This window comes from Trematomus bernacchii, unplaced genomic scaffold, assembly GCF_902827165.1.
Source record: "Trematomus bernacchii unplaced genomic scaffold, fTreBer1.1, whole genome shotgun sequence".
NCBI lineage: Eukaryota > Metazoa > Chordata > Actinopteri > Perciformes > Nototheniidae > Trematomus > Trematomus bernacchii.
Genome location: NW_022987714.1, coordinates 12727487 through 12754718, shown reverse-complemented (window position 1 = coordinate 12754718; position 27232 = coordinate 12727487). Strand labels below are relative to the sequence as shown.

Below are 27232 nucleotides of genomic sequence, written 5' to 3'. Positions count from 1 at the left end.
CTTTAAATGGAAGATCCCCATAGCCCCCACCCACCCTATGATCGGATCGGCAATCGGTATCGGCCGATTCTGATTCCGGTGATCGGCGATCGGATATCGGCCCCAAAAACCCTGATTGGAGCATCCCTACTACAAAATATTATCATATATATTTTATTGATAGGATATCAATATTTCATATATTTTCACATATCACTGTTGTCATTATTAAAGTTATATCGCAACAACCCTTGAGCACACACGAGAAATGGCTAATTCTTCATTGAATATACCTCTATAACTGCTCCCAAAAGTTGAATCAAGTGGCTCCAGACAAATTAACAAGGAGCTTAAAAATGAATGGGCCAACTGAGAGAAGTGTCTCAATCAGCACTATGCCGGTAAAAGTTATCTGACACCTGGAGGGAAAATTCCCTATTGCTGTAACTCTGTATCTCTGGAGATTTAAACGTCTTTTCTTGGCCATGTACTGCCGGGAGTTGATAATTGAGTTGAGACTCAGGAAATACTCATTAAGACGTTGTCAGTCGCCAGCGGAGACTCAATGTGTTTAGACACTGGTGAGACTGCAGGTATTCCACAACCCTTCTCCTCTCCAGCTGGAGGGCAAATGTGTGTGCAGGTGTGTGTGTGTGTGTGTGTGTGTGTGTGTGTGTGTGTGTGTGTGTGTGTGTGTGTGTGTGTGTGTGTGTGTGTGTGTGTGTGTGTGTGTGTGTGTGTGTGTGTGTGTGTGTGTGTGTGTGTGCTTTACAGTCAGCATGTGTGAGTATTCATGTGTGCACAGGTCCATGGAGCGCCATCTGCCTGCACAATGTTTGATGGAGCAGGAGCTGGTTGTGAGGGACACCCCTGTCACACACTATGTGGGACAAATTATTGACAGAAACACCTGTTTATTGTCTCACCCTTTCCACTATCTCCCCTGGAGCAGCTGTTTGAATGCATGGAGTTTACGACAGGAGGCTACACAAACCTCTCAGCCGGTCATTGCTTTCGTATACAAAGTTGCTTGTAAATAAAAACAGACAGTTAAGAGCATTCAAATGGGTTCCTGTTTTTAGTTGAAGAGGTTTTATGCAAGCTTGTTACCTGGCATACTGAGTTCTACATTATGTAAATGTGTTCAGGCATCACCCTATTTCCATTTATAAAGGTCCACTCAAATGAAATGAATAGTGAGCTTTCAGGGGTTACAATCCCATTTATTTTCTGAATAAAGGATTTTAGCCATAATGACGTGACCACAAATAAGGTAGACCACACATTTTTTAATTATAGAACAATGCTATATGCTCCTCTTGAAGCCCAAAGTCTGTTGATATTAACCCTGTTTTTAGAATAATGCGTAGTTGCTATCTCATTATTTACAACACTATCCACAACCCTAAAGTGTAACAGTAACATCTCTGATTGGTGGAACTCGCTGTTGTCAGAGCTGGCGACCCATGTACTGGGGCTAGGTCCCAATGCGGAGGACCTGGGTTTGATTCTGATCTGGCACCGTTTGGCTCGTGTCATCCCCTCTGTCTCCCCTTTTCAACATTGTCACCTAAATGAAGGCACTGGTTGCCAAAATCCTTAAAAAATAAAATAAATGTAAACCACACAAACAGCCAGTAAAGGTATGTCTGTGTATTGGTTAGCTCCCTAAATATAACCAGATAAATATGGCAACACTCTTATATTACAACAACATTTTGAAGCGACAAGTAAATCATCAACAACAGTTCAATTAAAAGTGTATCGATAGTTTTCAGATGCGATCACCATTGGCTATTTGTATGGGTTGTGAAGTTCCCTCAATCTTAAAATATTTACTGTTAGTAAATATCATAGCTTTTTGGCTTAGTTCACTTCTAAACGCTTAATACTGTACCAGTATTTTCTGAAACTTCAATAAGGGGAACATTGACTTCCAGAGAAATTGACAAAGTTGGCAATCACTGTTCAGCTCTTTTCTGTTTTCTAATGGGAGTTTCTGACCCTAAGTGTCCTGGCCTCAATATGTCTATATTCAGTGAATAGTTAATCACTTTGTCAAACTTCTAGGTGATGGGATAATTAAAAGGAGCCTCAAGGTGTCTACCCATTGATCGTTTGATCTCCCCCTGCCTACCTCAGATGAAATTGATTAGAGCACTATCTATGATAGGGAAGAAGTAGAACACACACACACACACACACACACACACACACACACACACACACACAACTGCCACTTCTGTTCAGTTTGACACTTACAATGCAGAGGATCAACGTGAGGGGATGTTGGCTCAGAGCTCTTTGTCAGTAAATAATATCATCAACAATAATCAGGTGGACTTTTCACGAATAGGAATATCAGGGGCATGATGACTCAGAGAAAATGAAGTAAACACACGGTAGGTTTGAGTCCGAGCTTGTGCAGTGAATGCTAGTATAAATGCAATTGAACAGGATATTAGAACAATTATAAACGTTCAATTGCAAACCAGAAGCTGGCATGGATGGAAGCATAAAAACAACCATGAAATCCCAAATATACATTCCTAGGACTATTTTACTACTATTGCCATTGCTTAAATCAACATGTGATATGCTGTTAAAATGACCTAGCTTTATCTAGCTAAGAAAACACCAACAAGGAGCTTGTGTAATGTAATTACGCTGTCAGCTAGAACAGTGCCATAGTGGTCATCAGTTGGCCCATAAATGGCCTCCTATACGCTTTTTAGTGTGTTAAACAAGGGGCTGATGAAAAGCCTGTCCTTTTTCCTATTCCTATTGTTATATTCAATGTGCAATAAGTTGCTTTAATGATGTCAGGCTTGTTGCATTTGATTCAAAAGGGGTAGCCTGCATTTCTTTCCTTTTTGTGTGTATTCCATTACTCCTCTGATTTTTGCATCATGAGTTGATAAAAAGAGTATACATGCATTCAGGTGAATCTCAAACGCACGAGAGAGCTCCAGCAGCATTTTCAGTGAAACAAATGGATGAAATTTATTAAGCATGTGACAGTTAACACCCCCAGTAGGGAGACAACACTGCAGCGGATAAATAAATGTTGGTTTTACCAGCCCCTACCTCCTGTTATTTATACGCCACAGTCAACATTTCTATTAGGCATGAATTATGGCAACACATGATTATCCCTGCTATGATCATTATAAATACCTTCCCCCTCGCTGTATGTATGAGCAATATTTATCCAATTGTTGTATAGATTACAAATGCTGGCAGGCCGGTAAATGAATTACATATCTAATTTGGGCTCCAGGAAAGCTACGTTGTAAACAAGTGCAGATCACTCTCCCTGGCTTGTGTAGGAAAGTAGAATAATTATACTTCATTTATGTTGTAAGCCTGGATCGTATGGGTTCAGTTTGTTTTTTTTTAAATCTTATTTCCTTCATTTTCAACAACAAAAACGACTGAAAATAGGTGTAAAGATTCAAAGGCAATAGAGTCTCTTAGTCCCTGAATGATCGCTATGATTTTAATGCAGAGAAAAATGGTTTGTCTTTTCATGCAAGGCCTGAAAGTCTTGATCTTTAATGCCCCAAAGAATAGTGGAAACTGTGTGTGAAAATCCGCCCTAAGCCACACGGGAATGTTTAAAATGGATGAGAATAAATCGTGCGATGTATGCTTATACTTTGATCCTGTATTGCATAGCTTTAGGGACCTTTTTTCTCTCTCTTTCAACCAGACTATATTATATGTATGAATTTCTAAATGTGGTTTCCTGACCTTTTCCCTAGAGATGTCAAGAGTGTTTACTGGAGCTTTTAACACTGCTATGTGAGCATGAAGGTGCATATTTGCATGATGATGTTTTTTTGCCCTTATCCGGTCAATTTGATGGTTGATTCCAGCCTCTAGTGGGCTATTAAAAGAGCTTTCAAGCTTTGTCAAAGGCTCTTACAGTAATGTAAAACATGGCGATAAGTGTTAGCTTGTGCTTAAGTTGGATTAATTTAATCACTCACGTGGCTAATCATTCATCTCGTAATGATTTTTAATGATTCAACTCTTAAATAGATTATCTGAAGATTACCACTACATAATTGTGTGTGTATGTGTGTATGTGTGTGTGCCTCCTTTCTGATGCAGAAATTATAACTTTTCTTCCGTTCAGATCTAGGTCATTCTCCCTTTTTTAACCCTGAATCACTGTGTGTTTCTTTTCCAGACACTGCCGACCACAACATATGAGTTAGAGATTGTGGCCAAGGACATGGCAGGAAGTGAGGTGGGACTAACAGGAACCGCCACGGCAACCATCACCATTACTGACAAGAACGACCATGCCCCTGAGTTCACACATACGCTGGTAAGAAATATTGTTCTTTTTATATCCGTCTTTCTTTTGAGCTGTGGATTCTCTTTTTGTTTCGTTTGAGTTTGTTTAGCCAGGTCAGAGGTCAGGGTGAGTGAAAGCTGATGATTAAACTTCATTTTTTTTTAAGACAGACAGAGTTCACATCAAAAGGGCAGAAACTGGTCAATAGCCAGTATAAAACAAGGTCTCCTGGTAGAGGAATGACTTTCTTACATTTCACTTTTTTTTTTTTTTATTGAGGCATGTGGTGAGCTCTGTGCTTTGTTACTCAGACGGGTGAGGGTTACGGTTACTACTAGCATTCAAAAAAGAATTTGAGAATATGACATTATAGGGACTGCTATTACTGTGCAGAATACGAGCACATTTCTTTGGTCCACTCAGATTGTGCACTACCCTTGGTCCTTGGAGGCACCCTTACATTACGACCACTATCCGAACAGACAAAATATCAGGTATAACATACTCTCAAACAACAAAAATCTTGCAATATAAGTTTTTAAAAAATAGCTGTGTGGCAAGCCCAGGTCATAAAGCTCAGGTAAAAAGAACAAACAGCCAATTTCCCTAAGAAAAGTCATACGATGTTGAATGCTGTCCGTCTTTTTTGTTAATCTTTCAATCTTACTGAGACAACCATCTCTGCATCAAAGGGCCAACTCAACATATTACCATCAGACAACCAGAACATAGCAGGTTGTTTTTTCAACAAGGACAGATTGTGCTCATGTTCAGGTTCATACTGTGCAGGAAGTGTTTCGTTTTTATAACAGAAGGTTATGATTAGTCACAACAACAGCAAAGTAGATGCATTTGCTGTTAATAAGTGAGTACGGGCAGTATTTCTGTTAAAAAGAGAGTCAGATGTGTGGGTATAATGTGGCTCTGTTGTAGTACAGAGGGAATTATTGCTGTTCACTTTATCAGGACATTAGGTAAAAACAGAGGAACTGTAAATATTGCATTAGTAGAAACCAATACAAAGAGCAAAGTGAAATACTAGCAGAAGGTCATCCGAACCACGCTCAGTTGCCCCCACACATTCACCCACTCACAAATTATTTAACTCAGCGTGACCTTTTCTAGCAAAACATATTCCTCTCCTTGTTTTGTAAAGGTACATCTCAGATGTGACATGTTATAGCACATCACTGTAACTGGGTTGAATGGGTGCAGAGGCAAGATAAGGGGATCTGTGAGCAGGAGTGGGAGTAGTGGTTCAGGGATGGTTTGTTTAGTCAGCATTGCCTCAAGGCATTAGCGTAAAGCTAACAGTCTAAACCGGTGCCTGGCATAAAACCAACATGTACACATTTTAAAAAAGCACACAATTTCAACTGTTGGCCATTTGTGCCACCTCATTATATATTTGTCAAAAGTTGATGCAATGGCTGTTTTCTTTCCCTCTTCATCCCTCCTTCTGACCTCTGGAGGTAAAAGAGAAAAACAGGGTCTACGAGGTCCGGTAGAAAAAGAACCTCCATGCGCCTCTAGGTGCGGTTGTAACACTGACTTGTGTTGTTCTTAATGGAAACGCCCGCAGTTGTTGTCATGTTTTAAGACACATCACACATTACCCCAACCAAAACCTCCCCTACAGGCGTCCCATGATGCATTGGGGTGTCAGGGGAGCGTGTAAGGAACGCAGCTCAGATGTGAAATGTTACAGCTCAGAGGGTTTCGGCAGGGCCGCGTAGAGTGCACCATGTCCGTGTCCTAGTTAATGTTCTCATTTCTCACTGGGAAGAGATCCGTTTATCGGCGTGGAGAAATGGAGCTTTTAAAAAACAAGTGTTTGAAGGCACTAAGCTCCCTGTATAAATCCTCTACCCTCCATTCTCCCTGACCGCTCCCCACCTGCCCATGAATCATCTCTGACCTCCCAGATGACCGCCATCATGTCGTGAGTGTGTTTGCGAGTGCTCTGGTTTTGTGTCAGCAGGCTCTTAAGCTTTCACCGCATCAATTATTCAACTAAATATTAATGTATTTTCAAAGAACTTTCCAAAAGCCCCTACTCTTGTGTTGTCTTTTTCTGAAGACATCACCTCCTGCAGACGACTTGTGAGCTTTGAGTCTGTGTGCGGAACTCTAGCAGAGAAAGATAGAGAAGGATGAGTGCAAAGATTCCAACCTAGATACAGAGAGAAAGATGAAACCAAGCAAACAAATGTACAGGAGAAGGGTTCCTTCCTGTTATCATTCATGAAATCGAGTCTTGATGTTTTTTTTTCAAGTTTACTTTTTGTTTGAATTCAGCAAACAGAATCCCCACTTAGCGCGCCTCAGTATTTACTCAGACCTACCTAGCACAGCTCCTTGCACAGAGACAGATATTCATAGCTTGTGAAGTCTTCGCCTTAGACCACCACTCCACTGTTGCGTACATCCTCAGATCAGCCAGCGGGGAATCTGCTCTCCTCTTCCTCCCTAATTCATCTTTCCGCATTCAAGTTGTTGAAGTTACACTTCATGTAAAATACTTATAAAACAACTGAGTTCTTTATTTGTTATACGAACATAGCTACAGAGTAGTTATGTCGATGGAAATCTTAGGTCACAGGCTTTTCCAACAGTGCAACACAATAATACAGATAAACAGAAAATGATAGTGTAAGTAAATATTAAAAAGTAAATACAAAAAGAAAAATAGTTTAAAAAAAGTGAAATAGTGAAATAAGAGTCTATATGCAAGCTATTGGAATGATATATTAGATAAATAGATAATAATTACTAAGTAGCAGATGAATGTTATGGATGTTGTTTCAACAGTTCAGGTGTTTAACAGATTTTGCTTCAACAGTTCAGGTGTTTAACAGATTTTGCTTCAACAGTTCAGGTGTTTAATAGTCTTATGGCCTGTGGGATGAAACTGTCTCTGAATCTGGTGGTTTTTGTCCGGATGCTGCGGTAACGCCTGCCAGACGGCAGCAGACTGAACAGTTTGTGGCTGGGGTGATGGGGGTCTTTTATAATCCGGAGGGATTTCTTCCTGAGCCGCTGGGAGTAAAGGTCCTCCATGGATGGCAGCTCCGTCCTGGTGATGTTCTGTGCAGTTTTCACCATTTCCAAAATACTCTACTCTTGTCCAGTGTTGGGTGTAACGCGTGACAAAAGTAACGGAGTTACAGTAATGTATTACTTTTTGCTGTAACAAAGTAATGTAATGCATTACTAATGAAATTTGGGTAATATACTACCCCTTACAATTCTCAGTAACGCAGTTACAACTCATTTCAACCCAAAATTAAATGGAATTTAAAGGGGACCTATCATGCAAAATGTACTTTTGTACGTCTTTTATACATGAATATGTGTCCCCGGTGTTCCAGGGAACTCACCAAGTGTCAGAAAACACAACCCTCTCTATTTTCCTCCATACCCAAATCTCTAAAAAAGGGGCTGCAACGGATCCGATACAGACTGATCCAGATTTGAACACGTTACTGACGTCAGGACGGTGGCACTACGGCTATTGGGCCAACTCTCCACCTATCAGGGGAATGTGGGGTTGGGCCACGGCCGGCCATTGCCGCTCGAAAGCGCTGGAGACGCTGTAGTACATATGCCAGGCCTGTAAGTGGCGCTGTAGTCTGCCACAAAAGCAGCGAAGAAGACTTCCCGCCCATAGTTACCATGGTTACCCTTCTGTTTATTCTCCGCTGTGGCTTTTTTTCTCCCTCCCCGAGGCAAGCGTTTGCTCCCGCTGCAATGCAATCCCTCCCCGTCAAGGCAAGCACTGTAATTCTCTCCGGTTAGTCCACCAGCAGATGACAAACACCCACCTCTCCGCCTCTTCCAAGGAAGGCAGAGTTTCAGTTTCAGTTTGTTTCGCCGGTCAAGATGTCCATTAAAGTTTAAATCTTCCGGACAAAATTAGAAAAGTGCCGGTTAAAGGTCTTTTTTGTTATTTATTGAGCTTTAAAACAAATGAATAACGACTCTATATAATAAAACACGGAGGACGGAGATCTCTTTTTCTCCCCCTCTTCTTACAGCCCAGCAGCTGATCAGAGCACGTCTCCCCTCTCCTGCAGGGGGGCGTGGTCAGCAGAATCAGACCCGTAGACAGCAAACAGCACATAGAGCGAAATGAGGCATGGCTAAAATGCATTATCTGTTTGGTATTTTGAAAACAGAAACGTATAAATATACCTTATATAGGTATGGCCCTACAATATATCATTTAAATATAGCATGATAGGTCCACTTTAATTTACCAACATCGCGAGACATTCCGACACCAGAGAAAAATTGTGCGGGTAGATTAGTAAGCCTGGTGTTTACCCTTCAGGCTCATGTTGGCTGTCTAAGTATTCTCTAAGTGTTGTCAATATCAGTGATTATCAGTGATGGTCACTGATAATCACTGATATTGACAATACTTAGAGAATACTTAAAACCTTTAATTATAGACATTCAAATTAGCTTAACAGCATGCCAGTCTGCAGTTTCTATTCTCCTTACATAGTTCTTTGTAAAGATGGAAGATTCGGTGTAATCTGTCTTCCATTTTTAACATCATAAGCTAAGGTATCCTTTTGTATTACATTTATTACATTTTGCTTCTGAATAGTGGATTGGGCTCGGACCTGATTAATTTTTATAGCTGGTTTAATCCTGTTTTTATGAGGAGCAGGAAAGAATCATATGGAATCCTTCGGTAGCTCCGTTGTGCGAAAGGCCAGATATGTGTGCTCCGGTAGCGAATATGAATATTTCTCCTGAGGAATTTTATCTGCCAATCAAAACTGGGGTTTTATTATCTCCATGTGTTTATTCCAAGTCTTAGGCTCACTGTGGGTTACTGTGCTGTGTTGAATTTCATATCATGTTGTCTTAAAGTGTTACTTGGTCACACTGTAAAAGGCACTGGTCTCAGACGCTGGAATACCCTTTTCTACCTCCCTACTTAGCCCCCAGCCCCCTATCTCCTAGCCCCTTTTCCCCTTCACGTTTCCTCTTTTCCTTCTCAATTATATCACGTATCCTCTAATATACTGATCCTTCATTTTCTTCCTTTGCACTCCTCTCCTCTCTGGCTCTGCTAATTCAACGCCATGTCCGTCCGGGCCTATTTCCCCCAGCTCCTCATAACAAGACCATGATGTACCTTATCACTGCTGTCGCTCAGCCTCTCTGACAGCCTGTCTCTGTGGGTTTTTTTTTTTTTTCCTCATTCAATTTTGCGCTCTTACTCCTGTGCCTGGCTGTCTTTCTGTCTGTTTCTTCTTCCTCTCTCTTTTTTTGTTTCTCCCCTCCCTCCTCTATGATGACCAGGAGAATACGCTCGCCTGCAATCCATCTGTCCTGCTGATAAAGACGTTAGCGGTGATGGGTGTAGCACCAGGCAGCAGGCAGCAGGGCCCTGTCAGTGCCGGTCTGTCTCGGGGGATGGCTAACGGGTGTCACGGATTAGTCCGGGCCTTGCATGATTGCTTCACTAGCACTGAGATACACGGCGTGCTTACCCTGGGTGATACGGCGGCATAGCTGGCCAGCAATCTCTGTCACAAAGAGGAAGGGATTTGTGCACTGTATGTTAGGTTAGGGGCACATTACCCAAGAAGGATGGAGGTACAATTTTCCAAGTGTGTGTGTGCATAAGTGCATGTGTTATTTGACAAATTTGGTGATGTCCTTGAAACCTTTTGCAATCTGAAATTGTATTCTCCTGGTCAGCTCTTACCATTTCTCCAGATAAAAAAAAATCTAATTTAGAGAGAAAAAAGTCTCGTGCTGAAACGTTCCTGGTCTACATTTGCGATTATATTTCTTTCTGCATTTGCTCCGTTATTTCATCAGCCGGTTTTTGACAAATGTGCATATGAGGTCATTTGCATTACTTCATGTCAAGCGATTATGCTGCATAGAACAGGTAGTCCATGAAGCGTACAGTATTATCAGGTGATTTTATTCAGATGCAGTGAATGGTGTCTCTAAAATAAAGAGTGTAGAAGCACCAGGAATAGGTTTGAAAGATTACTTGAAATAGCATCAAGCTTGCTGTCCCTGAATAGGGACGTTTGCTCAGAGAATCAGAGTGTTTGAAATCTGAAGGCCTGTCTTTAAACTTACCCTCAGTGGGGTTGTTTGAAAAGGATGCAAGCATTTCAAAATATTCTATTTCACATTTTCTTTAGTTTTTCATCTCCCCTCTTACTGTACATCAAGATTCCCACCCCAACCAAATCTGTAAAGAAGCTAGTAATTAAACATCTAAAATAAATATAATGGACTAAAAAGTACATTTGCCTACAAAATGTAGTGGCATAAAAGTATAAAGTAGCATATTGTGAAAATACTCTATATTACAAAATCCGGGTGATTTGGAGGAAAGAAACCAAAAGAAGAAAGAAATGTACAAACATTACTCCATAGGGGCATTTCTGTATTGCAATTTGCTTAATTTTATTCTGACTATGTGCTCACATCATGGGACCAGACCAACCACGAGCCTCACCCAAACATAAGCGGTTGTTGTGCCAAAGATATGTTGTTTCCCCATTCAACAAAGATGGCTGTCTCAGCTTAGGTTGTAAAATGATAAAACGCATCAGGCTGATGCGTTTTTGAGCAGAGCCAGAACACGTGAGGTAAGTCTGGCAGTGCAGACATCATTCACATTTTTTGATTAGATTACATTTGAGATCTGGCTTTACTAGACTTTCATCTGTCAGGCGTACTCATATAGACGTACCATTCAATTAACAGTGCATAGTCCCAGGTCTCCTCATGTATCTCACACCCTTGTTATTTGGACAATATGCTTGAATTGTATACAGTGTGATATTTATACTTGATACAATGACATTAAGCAAGTATGTTATACACCTTTGGATGCAGGGAAATAACAGTTGCCAGTTTAGCAGGGAGGAAGGAATGTATTTTTACAAATGTGGCCTTGGGTAAAAGCTTCAGTTAGATGGAGGTCATTGGGTTTTGTAGGAAATGTTAAGGCTTTGTCTGTTTCCTATTATTATTGAACACAGCCTTTAGAAAGTAGGTGCAGACTGCAGATTGTTGGTTTTGGAAAGGTAAAACACTCCTGCAGGCAGTTTTCAGTCCGACCATCAGAAAGGGATTGTCCGACGCTGTCCGATGTAATGCATCAGCTGTAACACTTGGCTCTGGATGTTTTTCAAGGACCTGGTTATTTGATACACAGTGTGCCTATATTCAGTGAAGATTCAGCTGCATTGACAAATATGAAGGCTGTCATGTTCTGCAAAGGTAGAAAAGCTGCTTTGCTGAATGTCATATTCATCGAAAGCTATCTTTAGAAGCAGCCTGAGCAGAAGCTGTTCAAAATGTAATAAAGACACAGGTAAGCTCATTAACTCTCCAGCACACTTCCTGTATGCAGGATTTAAGCTAAGGGAAAGGGGAAAAAGCGAGTGGGGAGGGGAGGGGGTTAGACAGAGAGGTAAGTTGCCAGTCCTACACACAGACACAGTGTATAGGATTGTTTCGAAAGATAAGTGATCACGTGCATCTGGTTTCATTTTAGCTTCATACTGGTATAATGAAAAAGGTGCCTTATTACAGATGTACGGTCTGTCTACACGTCGTTCTGCTGACAGTTAAGCTGCTTATGAAAGCAGAAAAAGAAAGTGATTGGAAATATACATGCTTCATGTTTAAATCAGGGGAATCTTTGTCTCCATTTCACCTGCTTATCTCAGTCATTTTGTATTAAAAGGTGGCACGGACATACTAAATTAGCACATGGCTCCATTCTGCAACGCTGTAAAGCTTTCTAATGTTTAAGGAGATGTTATTTTCAAGGTTCATTTTTAGATTTGTCTGACAGTGTGGTAGGATTTATCCAATTACATTAGACAGCTTACACTGCTTTCTAAGAACTACCTAGACAATTTAGAAATAAGTTTGGAATAAGAAGTGATGGACTTCGAAAAATAAGTCGAAGGGAACTCGGAAAGTGCAGACCTCCGCCAAAGCTGTTTCCATAAGTGCACATAATGCATGTAGATGCCCCATCTGTTGGATCTGGTCCAAAATGTAATGGAGTCTTCCTTGCTTCACCCTGGCCAATGAAAATTCATGAACATTGGGCCAGTAGTGTTTCTGTAATCCAACAAACATTAGAACAAACCAGACTGAGATGATCGAGAAAAGCTCCTCAGTGGAGGTAAAAAATAAAGATATTCAGAAATGTATCTTGGAAAATAGCCAACAGACCAAGGAACACATTGGTGTGTTGCCCCTGTTGCTTGAATTTGACGTGGAGATGGAGCAAATGCTACTGTGAGGTAAAATAGTCTTGTCTCAGGAGGTTTAATGTGATGGGCCACTGTTTTGCTTGTTCCCTTTCAGAGGAAAATCTTTGGGGCAGCGGGGACATGTCACAAAGTACTTTCCATTAGGACAAACGAAAAAGCTGCTCAGCTGTCTTTCTGCCCGCCTGTCAGTGCAGCCTAACTGCCATCTGTATTCATAACACAATCTGACAGACATCCAGGAATAAAATAAGTTGATCTCCATTCCACTCTGCTTGTGTGTATGGTGCTGTGGATTTGTATGAATATGGTGAGCATATGTCCGACTGTGGAAACGTGGGTGTGTTTCTGTGAGAGGGAGACAAGATGGAAAAGTCAGCTTGATAAATATGATGGTTTATAGCGTTCAGTATCACAGTCAAAAAAACATATTTTTTACTCGCTCTTAAACCTGACTCATATTTCTCTCTGTCTTTCTCCCTGTTTTCCTTGTTTATACTTGCATAGATGTACACCACTCAGACTAAAGGAGAAAAGGGATTTGGTCAGTGGTTTGAAATGAACAAACAATGCCAGCTGGCAATGAAAGACAAATTAAAAGCCTGTATAAGAAATAGGAGGCAATTTCCACAGTAGCGTTAATGAGCCAGAGAGCATTTAGTGTTACTCGGTAAAGCTGACAGATTTGTATACTTTTCTAACGGCTTTACACTCTTTAGGGTGCTTTTGCCAGATTGTCCTTCTTTCTTTGTACCCACATCTGTTGAAAACGTTACATTCGATGTTATTGACATTGTTGACATGAAGGTTTTGTTGTGGTATCTTATGTTTGGAGAAATCCACCAGCTGTTGTGATTTAGTTTACAGATGTTTACTATCTTGGGTTCTGAGTAGGGAAGATTGTGAATCCGAATGCTTTTTTTCTTCTTCACTTCAGCAAATATCATTATACACAAGCAAAACATCACTCCATTGTATGACCAACCCAACACTAGCCTTATAATAATAATAATACATTTGATTTATATAGCACACTTTAAAAACAACGTCATCTCAAGGTGCTTCACAAAGCTATAAGGAACAATAAGTAAAAAGTTATATAAAGGAGCATATTGGATAAAATATGGCAATATAAAAATAAAAATAAAAGGTTAAGAGCATACTGTAGAAGGTTTAAAAATAAATAAAGTAAAGGACAGTCAGTAAAATGCGGTGTGGAACAGGTGGGTCTTGAGGCATTTCCTAAAAACTGAGAGTGATGCTGAGGTCCGTATGTTCTCTGGAAGCTGATTCCACAGACGTGGACCCAGGGAGGAGAAAGCACGGTTTCCCATGGTGACCAGTTTTGTCCGCGGGACAGCCAGGAGATTGGAGCTGTCTGACCTGAGTGTGCGTGAGGTATGTGAATGTTTTCTGGTTAGCAGTTCCTGTAGGTAGGTGGGGCCAGTGTGGTTGATGGCGTTGAAGACCATTATGAGGACTTTGTAGTTGATCCGGTGTGTTACAGGGAGCCAGTGGAGTGAGTGAAGGATGGGGGTGATGTGCTCTGATTTGCGTGTTTTTGTGAGTATCTGGGCGGCACAGTTTTGTATATATTGTAGTCTCTGAGTGGTTTTTGCTGGAATGCCTGCAAGCAGAGAATTGCAGTAATCAATGCGGGAGGTGATGAAGGCATGGACCAGTTTTTCTGCATCCGGTTTGGTGAGGGAGTGTCGCATTTTGGAGATGTTTCTTAGGTGGTAGTATGAGGCTTGGCAGACCGTCTTTATGTGTGCTTGGAATGAAAGGGATGAGTCCAGTTTCACATAGGCTCGTTACAAGTGGGGAGAGGGGAATGGAGTGGCCATTGATGCTGATATGAGGGATATCAGTTTTTTGTGTTTGATGTGGTGTTCCAATCAGAATGGCCTCTGATTTGCTGCTATTTAGTTGGAGGGAGTTGTTGCTCATCCAGTGGTGTATGTGTTCCAGGCATCTTGAGACATTTGAAAGTGCCAGATGTTTATCCAGGGCAGTTTGGAAATAAATCTGTGTGTCATCAGCATATGTGTGGAAGCTGATGTTATGGCTCCTCAGTATTTGTCCCAGGGGCAACATGTAAATTAAAAAGAGCAATGGCCCAAGGACTGACCCTTGGGGTACACCAGAGGTGACACAGTGTGTGACCTTAACCCTGAATAGCGTATAAAACATACACACGTTTATCTCAGGGGGCTATACAGTTGTAAAGAATAGAGCACCCCCCTTCTCAGACCCCTGAATCGTACAAGCCCCCAAAAAATACCCCCAATAAATAATGATCATAACTTAAAAAAAAAAAATCAGAAAAAGAAACGCAGAACAATATGTGACCCGCTCTATCGAAATCAGTCGGAAGTCGCAACGGCTCATTTAAAAATAAACGTGGATTTGCGTAAAAAAATAGTTTTTCGGGGTTCGGGTGTTTTGTTTGATTTTAAATAAACAAAGTCTTGGCTTTCAGAATATGAAACTTTTATTTCCAAAATCACACGATATATACATTTTTGAAGCTTGTAAAGAGAAGATGACAGGCACCTCTCACTCGCAATCTGCTCTTCCGCAGCGCCGCTCCCCCTCCCTCCCACTGACATTATGAATGTAAGGCGTATAGTAATCATAGATAACACGGCACGGTCCGTTACAGTTTGTTTTCAAATAAACAAAGTCTTGGCTTTCAGAATATTAAACTTATTTCGGCAAATTCAGATGATAAATACAACTTTGAAGCTTGTAACGGCATAATTACAAGCGGAGAACGGATTAACTTGACGTCACAGCACGCATAACAACAGCCAGTGTTTCTCGTGAGTGTTTTCCCCGTGAAACAAACACAATACACACAAACGCAAAAATACACAAACACACACACACGTATACACACACACTCGCGAGCTTCCCCCAGACCAGTAATCCAAACGAAAATATCTTCCCTCCGTTGTATTTTGATCATTTGCTCCGCTAATAATCAATCAGATCGATGGATTCCAGAGAAGAGGAAACTTTAAAGGCCTTTTTCTCAAAATGATGACTCGGTGATAGTCATTATATAATGTGACATATTTTGCTTAATATCTGGAGTACAAAAACAATCGTGATATCATTAGAAAGCTAGGAATCTCCTCTTTCCAACAGTGTATACAACTCAAAATGTGTCTTCGGGTCAATGCGACTGATTTCGATGGAGCAGGTCACATATGTTCATTCATTAAAATAATCTCCATTCAGTGACAGTAACAAGACAGAACTAACCATATTGAGATCATTTAAAGGCTTGCTGTAAACATATTGTTAACCCTAACCCCTAACCCCTAATCCTGGAAGACGGGTCTAGAAGCACAGGGGAAACTTTTTGTGCCTCAAGGCTGATGATGATGCTCAATATAGGGCTCACCTATTTTTCTTTACAAATGAACTGCTAATTTCTCATATCCTCCCTTCACCAATACCTTTCTGTTCATGGTATACACCTTCACTCTGTATTTGTCTCTTGCTACGCACACACTACATATACAATACGCACAATATAAAACATGTGAATTTCATTAAAACTAGGCCTTGACCGTTCTCACACAGTATTGCTGCAAGCATCGAGCCTTGCATTCAACGGGGCATTTTACATGTTGTCTTATTAAACAACTTTTACAGGCTTAATCATGTGAAGGGCAGCGCGTGTATATATGTTTTTTATAAAAAATGTATTATGCAGCTTTTGAGATTTGGAAAAAAAAAATTCTATAGCATTGCAGAGTCATTTTGAATTTGATTAATCGTTTAGCCCTTCTAGTTCTTTCTTCAGCTTCGTTGTTGGGACCAGGCTGGTAAAACAGCTCTAACTACCGGTAATAATCTTAATCAACAGTAATGACACACAAGCACTCAGACTCAAACATGAGGTAATTGCTCTGCCTTTCTTGTGTTATTCCATTGTTCTATTATTAGTACATTAATTACGATTATAATTGTAGCTTTCATACTTGCCAATAACTCAACTGTTAAACAAAGTGCTACAGTGAATTCTGTTGTGGAGTTTGTTCATCTGTTTCTCATTAAAACTCATCAGGATCTTTTCACACAGTCAACAATAAGCACCTCCTCATCTCACCTTTTCAAAAAGAGGTGAGATGTGACTCTGACTTCACATTAGCTGATTAGCAGTGTTGTGTAAAAGCCTAGCTATTTGACCTGTGAGGTTACAGATATGGGTTAATATGAATGCAATGTTAAAGTGGACCTATCATGCTATATTTAAATGATATATTGTAGGGCCATACCTATATAAGGTATATTTATACGTTTCTGTTTTCAAAATACCAAACAGATCATGCATTTTAGCCATGCCTCATTTCGCTCTATGTGCTGTTTGCTGTCTACGAGTCTGATTCTGCTGACCACGCCCCCCTGCAGGACAGGTGAGCCGTGCTCTGATCAGCTGCTGGGCTGTCAGAAGAGGGGGATAAAAAGAGATCTCCGTCCTCCGTGTTTTATTATATAGAGTCGTTATTCATTTGTTTTAAAGCTCAATAAATAACAAAGAAGACCTTTGACCGGCACTTTTCTAATTTTGTCAGGAAGATTTAAACTTTAACGGACATCTTGACCGGCGAAACAAACTGAAACTGAAACTCTGCCGCACGGTCCCCTCGTTCCTTGGAAGAGGCGGAGAGGTGGGTGTTTGTCATATGCTGGTGGACTAACCGGAGAGAATTACAGTGCTTGCCTCGACGGGGAGGGATTGCATTGAATTAAAGCAGCGGGAGCAAACGCTTGCCTCGGGGAGGGAGAAAAAAAGCCACAGCGGAGAATAAACAGAAGGGTAACCATGGTAACTATGGGCGGGAAGTCTTCTTCGCTGCTTTTGTGGCAGACTACAGCGCCACTTACAGGCCTGGCATATGTACTACAGCGTCTCCAGCGCTTTCGAGCGGCAATGGCCGGCCGTGGCCCAACCCCACATTCCCCTGATAGGTGGAGAGTTGGCCCCTTTTTTAGAGATTTGGGTATGGAGGAAAATAGAGAGGGTTGTGTTTTCTGACACTTGGTGAGTTCCCTGGAACACCGGGGACACATATTCATGTATAAAAGACGTACAAAAGTGCATTTTGCATGATAGGTCCCCTTTATTCTGAGGTAGATCACAAAGGTCAGTTGTATACTAATTATATAATACAGATTAAATGGATATGGACCAAATGCTTTTTTGTATGAATAGTATGAATTTCATAGTCCGAAGAAGTAGAATTTATCGGTCTTGGTTTAAAAACAAAACAATTGAAAGTGGGCCGTGGCTGATCGACTTTAGATTTTCTGACTTGCTAGCTATTGGTCATAATACTTTTGTCTAGACAGGAGAATTTAGAGGATTCTGTTCCGACGACACAGATTACAGTGTCAGCCAGGGCAGAAGTGAGCCTCGGGAGTAAAGGCCGATGAGTGACAGCTGGAGGAAGAGCGAGGGGCAGAGAAACACCGAGAAACATCCCAAACACAGCGAAATGAAAAAGATAAAACCCAGGCAGTGGGCAGCAGGGTTTCAGCAGATACAGACCAGACACCTAGTAAATCAAAAGTGAGGATTGAGATTAGTTAAATACGGTGTTGGGTGTTTTTTAGAAAAATCCTTCTTATTGTTCCTTCAAGAATCGACCTACTGTTTGAGACAGCCACTGTTTTCCATCTAAACAGTTTTAAAAAATCTATAATTTCCATCAGTTATGTCATCAGGTTTGTATCCGCTGTTGCCTACAGTATGTGAAATCATTGGTAATCCAGTCTAGGTGCAGATTTTTAAAAGAAATACATTAAACAAAAATTGATGCAGACTTGACGATCACTATGACTATGTTTCAAGGTATACATATTACACAGAATGTATGGCAACAAATGGATGCTTTGAGAAAGATACAAAAATACATAGACATTTCTTAACCACACAGCATCATGGTTTGCTAAATGTTTCCGATGTGTGCAATACTTTTAATAGATAGAACATGTAGACTTAAAATGTAGACCAAAATAATTTCTCTTTAAAGATTAACATTTTAGGAACAAAGACATTTGTTTGTCAGCACACCATTGCTGTAGCATCATGTGCTCTATGTGTGAACTAACAGGGAAGTCATGTTAGTTCACACATGACATGTAACAGACATATGACAAAACAAACAAACAAAGGCCACCATCAATGATTGGTATTAATAGCGGAAACACAAATGACAGTGCTGAAACTGTCAGCTGAAACTTGACATTATCCATTTATTTATCTTTTCTTCTTTTAAGTTGTTGTGCCTCCGAGGACCATCACCCAATTATCTTCTGGCAGCATGACATTACCTTGAAGATTTATGGGACAGATTATTGAAAAAGTCAGGCTTAAGAGGAGATGGGAAACAGAAAATCAATGACACACTGTAGTTTTACTCCTTGAAATCTTAAATGTCTAAAGTGTAGGGCTCTGTGATGTATGGCCGCCTTAAACGATATGTGTGTGTGTGTGTGTGTGTGTGTGTGTGTGTGTGTGTGTGTGTGTGTGTGTGTGTGTGTGTGTGTGTGTGTGTGTGTGTGTGTGTGTGTGTGTGTGTGTGTGTGTCTATTTGTCTGTGTGTATGTGTGTGTCTGTGTGTCTTTCTGTCCATCCGTGTGTGTGTGTGTGTGTGTGTGTGTGTGTGTGTGTGTGTGTGTGTGTGTGTGTGTGTGTGTGTGTGTGTGTGTGTGTGTGATACTGTTTTTCACCTCTTGGCCTGCATTGCCCTGGTCATGTGGTCATCTTTTTTTGTGAGTGTAGTGAGCAAAAGAGCCACTACTGTAATTGGCTCTCTGTCTTCGTCTGCGAGTCTCAGATAGGAAACAGCCAACACACAAACAAACCCACACACGCCTCCACACTTGGATAAAAGCAAACTTGAAGGCAGTCTTTTTGTATCCCCTTCTTTCGCCATCCCTCCCCTCTCCCTCTTAATGTGTTTAAGTCATTTCAGGCTAGGAGCTCTGCGTCGTAGTTAGTCATTTCCTTCTAGTCTTTCAGGTGACTGCTTGCTTTGTGCTCCAGGTGGAATTGGGGCCTTATCAGCTGCAGGGCAGGAGCCCAGTGGCCACATCACACAGAATACAGCAGTTCCTCCAACCGCATGGCTGCCCCACATGATTAAACCCAATCTGACCGCCTGTGTGTCGGTACTATATTGGTGTGTTTGTGAGGGAAGGAGAGTCTAGAGGAGGATGATGAGCATAGGAATGCCAATGAGGTGCATTTGTCTCTGATCAAGGTGCTTGTGATGTTGAGTACATTCAGTAGGTAGGTAATGTCTGTCAATTGTATTTTACTGCTTCAGGGTTCTGGCAATTGCTGTATTCTACATTCCGCTTGTTTAAGAAAATGAGCACTGGGCTTTTTTATATTTCCAACAGCCTCCTAATTTTCACATGATGCTTTTGTACCACACTGCCGCGGGCTTGCAGGACAAAAAGGCCAACAATGCCTGTGTGGGCACAAACACAACCTTTTTCTTTGAAGAACATTATGTTTCTATCCTCTGTGCCCTAAATGACTGCAAGTGGTTCAATGGGTTATTTTTAAACAAGCTTTGGATGAATAAAAAAGGGAGAAAAGAAAGGAAAGAGTAGAAATCAATGTTTGTGTCTTTTCAGATAAATGCATGGAGCCAGGCTGTGTAAGGCGGTAAGAGGGTAATCTGTGAAACAACAATACCGTGGGCTGACAGGAGACGCAGTAATCTAGGCTGGACCAGCGCTATCCTTAAACAGAGTGTTCTGTGTCTGAAAGATTACACTGTAAGCTCTGACACCATAATGGTCCTGCAGCACACACATATACACACACTGAATTGCTTCTGCCTGCATGGAGCTTCTTTAAGGTACCCCTGTTCAGGATGTAGTCTTTAGTGAGAGACTTGCTGGCAGAATGCATGGATGGGAATCTGATTGAGGCCCGCTGCCAACATGAGCAGAGATGTGAGCAGTGATTGACACTAGATAAATAATGAGATAAGCGAGATGCAGCGGAAAGAATACTCAATGGAGCAGACTAACAGTCTGTATTGTGTCCTGTGTGTTCCATACATTCATTTATTTTTGAGTCACCAGATAAAAACTGACAGCTAAAGACTCACGTTGGTCGTTTATTTCAGCTTTTCCCCTCCACTTCCGCCATATATGTTAATTGTTTTGCAAGGGCATAGATGAGAGCAGTGATATGTCACGGTCTGGTGAAATGACGCCCACTTTCCAGTGCAAACAAAGAAATGGCGCCATGTGGAAGAATTTGTTTTATCATGCATAGAGGCTGCTGTGTCGTGTTTTGCACATCAAACAACAACAATAATCGGAAGTTATGATTTTCTATACTCAACTTAGAAAAGAAGACTGGAAAAGAAAAGATCTGTGGCTTCAGGTCATCCACAGAGATGACAAAAAGCACAATCAATGGGACCCGGTCAGTCCATACATGTAACTGTTGCCTGTCTGGGCGGCTCCTTTTAGGTAAAAAGAAAAACCCACAATATTCTTTATTTTATATGTAATTGGTGAAAACTTCTGAATTTCTATTTACTGATTTGACTGGCAGTGAATGTTTTCACCCATAAAGGGGCACGGCTATGACGTAGAGGGCAGTACTCTCTTGCTCACATAGATAGTCCCTGGATTCTATGACAGGCGCCGCCAGAGACAATTGTGATTCGGTGAAAGAAAATAACTAGTGGTTCTTTCCCCTTTACCAGATTGATGACAGGAGCAGCCAGACCTTTCTGCTTAAACTAAAGTTATGTTATGAAATGCAAGTGTTCTATTAAGGTCAAACATGTTTATTGCATCTTCATCCTCAAAAAACAGCAAACAATATTTTTAGAAAGGGTTTCAAAACTGCAATGTTTCAATCTAAATTTGCTCGTCTCCTTCTCTAGTATGTTTTTCACATTTCTACACTTCTCATACGAGTGGGATGGCTCGAAACGGCATAAATTGCTAACATGTGTGCACAACGCAAATACAAATGAATACCCACTAAGAAAAATGTTGCGCCACTAGTGGTAAAATTACTCCACAGGGTACCTTACATGTGCTTTTACAATAAGGAGGAAGACAATGTTTCCTCTTTTCCCAATGGGGGGTTTGTGCAGTTTGGGCTCTTAACAATAACATCCAATGTTTAGTCCAATATGCTTTAGTCAAGAACACATCAAACCATTTTGCAACTCCCCTCTTTAAATGTGTCCATGTTTTCATCTCTGCAGGTACTTTATCTATCTACCTCCATGAATGAGCACAATATTTTCTCTCGAGTTCGATAACAACAACAACTCAGACACCTTTGCCTTGATTCCTGTTCTCATTCACTTGTGTCTTTCTTTTAACTTAGAATGAGTTTGTGCTGCCTCTTTATTCAAATCTATACCTTCCTCTTCTGTCTGAGTCAAGTCTGATGGGTTCTGTTATGGTCCATAGGTTCCAGTATCCTCAGTTCCTTAGGTTCGTTAATGTTTTTTGTCTGTCTCCTCCAACAGTTTGAGGCTAATGTGTACGAGGGCTCGACGGGCGTGGTGGTGAACCTGACGGTAGACGATAGAGACGACCCAGGCACGGGGGCGGGGAGAGCGATCTACTCTATAATTAACGGAGATCCAACACTGAGCTTTGAGATCCAAACCAACCCAGACAACAACGAGGGGATGCTGTCTGTCATCAAGGTGAAATACTGTATATCAAACTGCCCAATACATTCATTTGATAACATGATTACCATCCCCTTACATCCACAATGATTTTCTCCCTTCAGCCTTTGGACTATGAGGCCGAAAGGTTCCACGCGCTACTCATCAAAGTGGAGAACGAGGACCCTCTGGTTCCTGATGTTGGCTACGGCCCCAGCTCCACTGCCACGGTCCGCGTCACAGTCCTGGACATCAACGAGGGCCCCGTATTCTTCCCCGACCCCCTGACAGTCAACAAGATGGAAAACATCCCTCTGGGAAGCTTCGTGGCTTCACTCAACGCCACAGACCCAGATATATTACAGGCACAGAGCATCAGGTAAGGAGCCTTGGTCCTGAGTCGTTGTGAGGTTATTTGAAATCCAGAAAATCACAAGATAGAGATTGTTTGTGCTGTGCGATTGAATGTCGTCTGCTCAGTAATGAGGTTTCTGATATTTATTCAGTTTCACTCTGTTTAGTTTGGCAACAACATGAAGTATCCTTTGCTAATGCGACTCTTTGCAAAGCGCGTATAGAAGAGCAGTTCTTTGATGTCAGTAAACGTTCAGATATGTTTATCTCTCACATCGGGTTCACATCTCCTGCGTCCCTTCATCACAGATTGTTTTTCTTTTGCCTGTCAGGCTACTGTTGTGTAAACAGATGAATGATATTGCCATTTTACTGGCATAGGTCACCCAAGTCAATGGAAAGTCACAGAGCCGGCCAGCTCATTAACTTTAACTATGTTACAGAAAAAGCGTTCTCTCAAATATTACCCTCATCATAACAGGAAGGCTATTAGTTTCACTCTGTGCTACAATAACAATGATTCCTCTCGCTGCCAGAGGGAGCCCCATAGCATTCGCTGCACTACCTTATAAAAGATAGAAAACCTATCATTGCATTTATTGGCTTTCAGGCCTAATTTGTTCTCAATCAGATTGCTCACTGTCTGCACCCTCAGAGTTATATGTAAAATGTAAAGTAAACACATGGGGATAATAAGCCAGGGGAATAAAATTCACCACATCGTGACTTTTATGCTCAGATTATTGATGCTGCTTTATGTGCTATAAAACGTAGTCACCATGTCAGTATCCAATGCTACATAACGGGCAGATTATTAACTGAAGGTTGTATACGAGTCAAGACCTGTCTCCATAAAGATTTCACGAGTGGAGAGTCTAAAGTCATCAGTCAGGTCACATGAAAGCAGCTATTGGTCTTTAGTCATTCATGTATCGCTCCTGAATAGCACTCCACTTATAAAAATGGAAAAACTCTCAATAATATGTTGAAACTATATGACACACAAGCTGGGTTATGTAGGAAAGTTGTCGTCGTCTGTTTATGTTTTATTTCTGACTCAACAACAATTTTAATATCCGCATTTGGATTTTGAAGCTATACTGATAACTTAAAAGCCTTCTTCAAAGAATTTGGTGACATTTCATCTATCTATAGTCACGGAGGGCTCCGTGTTTATGACACCTTCTTTGCATCTCTGACTGATCTTCCAAGTCGTAGATCTGCATCTTCCTAACTTTATCCTTGCTGCTCCGCTCCTCTCATCCTCGGCATACATTTCTGTATTTATTTCATGGCCTCTGCGTTTGTTGTCATTTCATCCTCTGACATTTTTCCTGGTAAAAGTTACTTTGAAGTGTCATAACTGTGACCCGCAGACAGGTTGAGGACATGAGAAAGACAGACGAGTGGAGAAGTGGAAATAGGGAGGGAGCGTGCACAGAATAAAATGGCAAAAAAAAGATCTGTTATCCTGCCTCTCTCTTGCTCTGTCTGTCTCAGCATAACTGTGTGTTTGTGTGTGTCGGTGTGGCTACCCCTTGGGATGCACAGGTCAATTGCATTTGACATGGAACACAATCTGTGTGACGCGCTGGTCAGGGTCCGTATCACACCGTTACACACACACACACTTGCATGGTTATATGTGCATTTTTGTGACGTCTTTAACAACAATAATAATGGACGTAAACAGGCATCCTCATGTTTACGTTGCATTAAACATAACAGTCTGGCCAGTGCACTTTTTGAAATAGCTGTTCATTTTGAGTAAGTCAATACATGAAATAATTGCATTACAGTGCACAGCTGAGCCCTAATTGAAAGACTGTTGTTACCTGGTGGCTCCTGTGAGGTGTTATAATTGCAGGGGCCATCAGTTTTGTTAAACCTGTACAAAACTGCCATGTGATATTTCTGGACAGCTGTTTCGACCCAATGCAGATTCAGGACCCATTCAGCTTTGATTATAATTTCAGTGGGATTTGAGGAAACAATTATTTACCATGCAGCTGTGACTAAATGTGTTTTTGCAGGGGACATTTTAGACAATGCAAAATGACAGGAATCAGTTCGTCTTCACACACCAAAACTCACTTGAAGCCAAACACAACAATACAAGTTAAGATGGGATGATCCAAATCTTGTAGTGCAAGTCACATTAAAACATAAGTCAGAGAGGCTCTATCTTCTGTGAAGTCACATGTTTGCAGGTGAAACGCAACATGTGGAAAGGGTTAGGTGGCAAGAGGGATTTAAATCAAATCCTTAAGATCTGGTTGGATTGCTCGAGGGACACTGCTTATTAACTATGGTGGTGCAATGCAGAGCTGTAAAGGATAATTGGATGTCACCCACACCTCAATTCCTCCTGCTCCACTTTTGTAGGATCAGGAGACGGTAGATGAGGAAAGAACTTATAAACCTCGACGTTTAAAGTTTATATTCACAATTTCTCGTATGCTGAGTTTGTCCTTGATTGAAATGATTCTAAATGGAGGAAAGCCACCATTAGTGGTATTAGCTACACCTGACTAGAATGATGATGACTGTGAAAGACTGTTGGCAAATCACTTAAAGTTTTATTTATATAGCATAACTGCTTCTCACACAAAAATATAAAAGAATGAATTTATATGTTATAACAATGTCACAAACAGAACAATGAAAAACAAGAACAAACAACACAATATATAAATAGACATATAAAGATGATCTTTTCGTTTTGCAGTACAAGCAGGGGGATGTATATAAAGGCTATCATGTATAAGATTTGAGGGTTATAGGGTTAGGGTGTGGGAGTGCTTGAAGAGTAGAATGAAGACCAAGGAGATCAAAAATGCAACTGGGGACAATGTCATGAAGAGCCTGATATCTAATCAACAGCAAATTAAGGAATAGACAAGGTTTGTTTCAGTTATTAAACTGGCAGCTGCATTTTTAACCAATTGCAAACCAATAAAAGCAGCCTTACCAAGGCACGTATAGATAGAATACTAACAATCTAGATGGGGAAAAGTGACATAACTGAGGGAGTCCAGTAAATTCATAATTTTTTCATAAATAATACCAAAGTACTTAGCGGTAGATTCATATTAGAGTGAAATAAAAAAAGGAAAAACAATGTAAAAACTGATTCACTGTCATTGCCAAACCATCAGTTAAAAAACTCACTTAAGGGCTGCTGTAGGATCAAATGGTGTCCTTATGACAACTTGGCCCAATGCTATGCTATTTAGGCTGCAATTGACCAATTTAGATATTTCACTGCAGTTACAGTCTTCATGTCTGCAGGATGACAGAATTAAGATGAAGCCTTATGACAACCGACGCATTATTAGAAATGTTAACTTAAAGGTAGGGTAGGTAAGTTTGAGAAACCGGCTCGAGATCGCTAGAATTTGAAAATACACAACCGGAGAAAATCTGCCACTTCCTTATAGAGCCCCTCCTCCAACACACACGAACGCGCACATGACCAATGAGGGCACGAGATAAGTTTGTGCACAGATGGAAGGCTGACAGGCAGGTAGGCCATCCAGTTATTTTAGCCGGGCCGGCTAAAATGATTGGTCGTGCTTTTTACAGTAGTACGGCTTCCACAGATGACATTTTTTTATGGATTTTTTGTCAAAGCACTTAAGATATTCATTGCTATCGGGATGTTAAGAGCATTCCATGGAATATAACAAAAAGTGTATCTCGAGCCGGTTTCTCAAACTTACCTACCCTACCTTTAAGCTCTTATTATCCAAATTGAAACAATTAGTGATTGTTTTTAAAATTGTAGACTAAAGGAACATGCTGTGCTGTGAAGCTTCTCATTAGCCTGGTTTCCATTGAACCCACAGGTTAATCTCATTATCCAGGTTGTTCGACAGCCTTCCTTTATCTTTTTCTTCTTAATGTTATTTAAAACAGGTTATGTGCCTGGGAGGGTGTGAGATTTTAGCAAATAAATAATTGAAATCTGTTACACTTTGACCACAAACACTTTGAATTAGGCCAGCCTCTGATGAGTCTGTCTTCTTTCCTTTCATATTGTTGACGGTGTGAAAAAAAAGCTTTTCTGGAGGACATGTTATTAAATCTTAATGATAGAAGACAACATCAACCTTTCACATGAATAACAAGGGGCATCTATTAATAGATTTGTTTTCATCTAAATGATAAACTTCATTATTAAAACAGTGCTCTGGGCTTTTTTTTTGTATTTACCCTAATCAGCACACTGGTGAAAAGAATAATTGAAAACAACAACAACGCAATTTTCCTTTTTTCAAACTGACCTTAGATAGTCCAGACTCGTAAACGGACATGTTACATAATTACTGCAAACATGAGTCGTTTGAATCCTGTCCAAACTATTAGGCTGCGGGGGGGATTTGTCTGCTGAAGAAGTTTTCTAGCCCTCTTGACTGATTTAAGGATTTATTCAAGCGGAATGGTTTTTAGAGAGCGAGGCAGTGGGAACGTCAGACAGCGCTGATGGGAGACGGAGAGACTTGGACTTGCTTTTGAATAAAATGTATCTCTGGTAAACCTCTGATTTAGAAGTGTTGTGTTTAGTGCGTGGGTGCTAAGCGTTGAGGAAATATTAAGCACTTCAGGGCTGTTTTGTACCCTAAAAT

General features: G+C 40.9%; 1 protein-coding gene across 1 annotated transcript in view; it reads left to right on the top strand.

The window, feature by feature from the left end:
- Positions 1-27232, top strand: part of cdh13 (cadherin 13, H-cadherin (heart)) — a 361634-nt gene that overhangs the window by 276350 nt on the left and 58052 nt on the right. The window contains exons 9-11 of the mRNA XM_034141757.1: positions 4175-4315; positions 22104-22286; positions 22376-22629. Coding sequence (XP_033997648.1) covers positions 4175-4315; positions 22104-22286; positions 22376-22629 — 578 coding nt within the window. The remainder of the gene's footprint in view (positions 1-4174; positions 4316-22103; positions 22287-22375; positions 22630-27232) is intronic.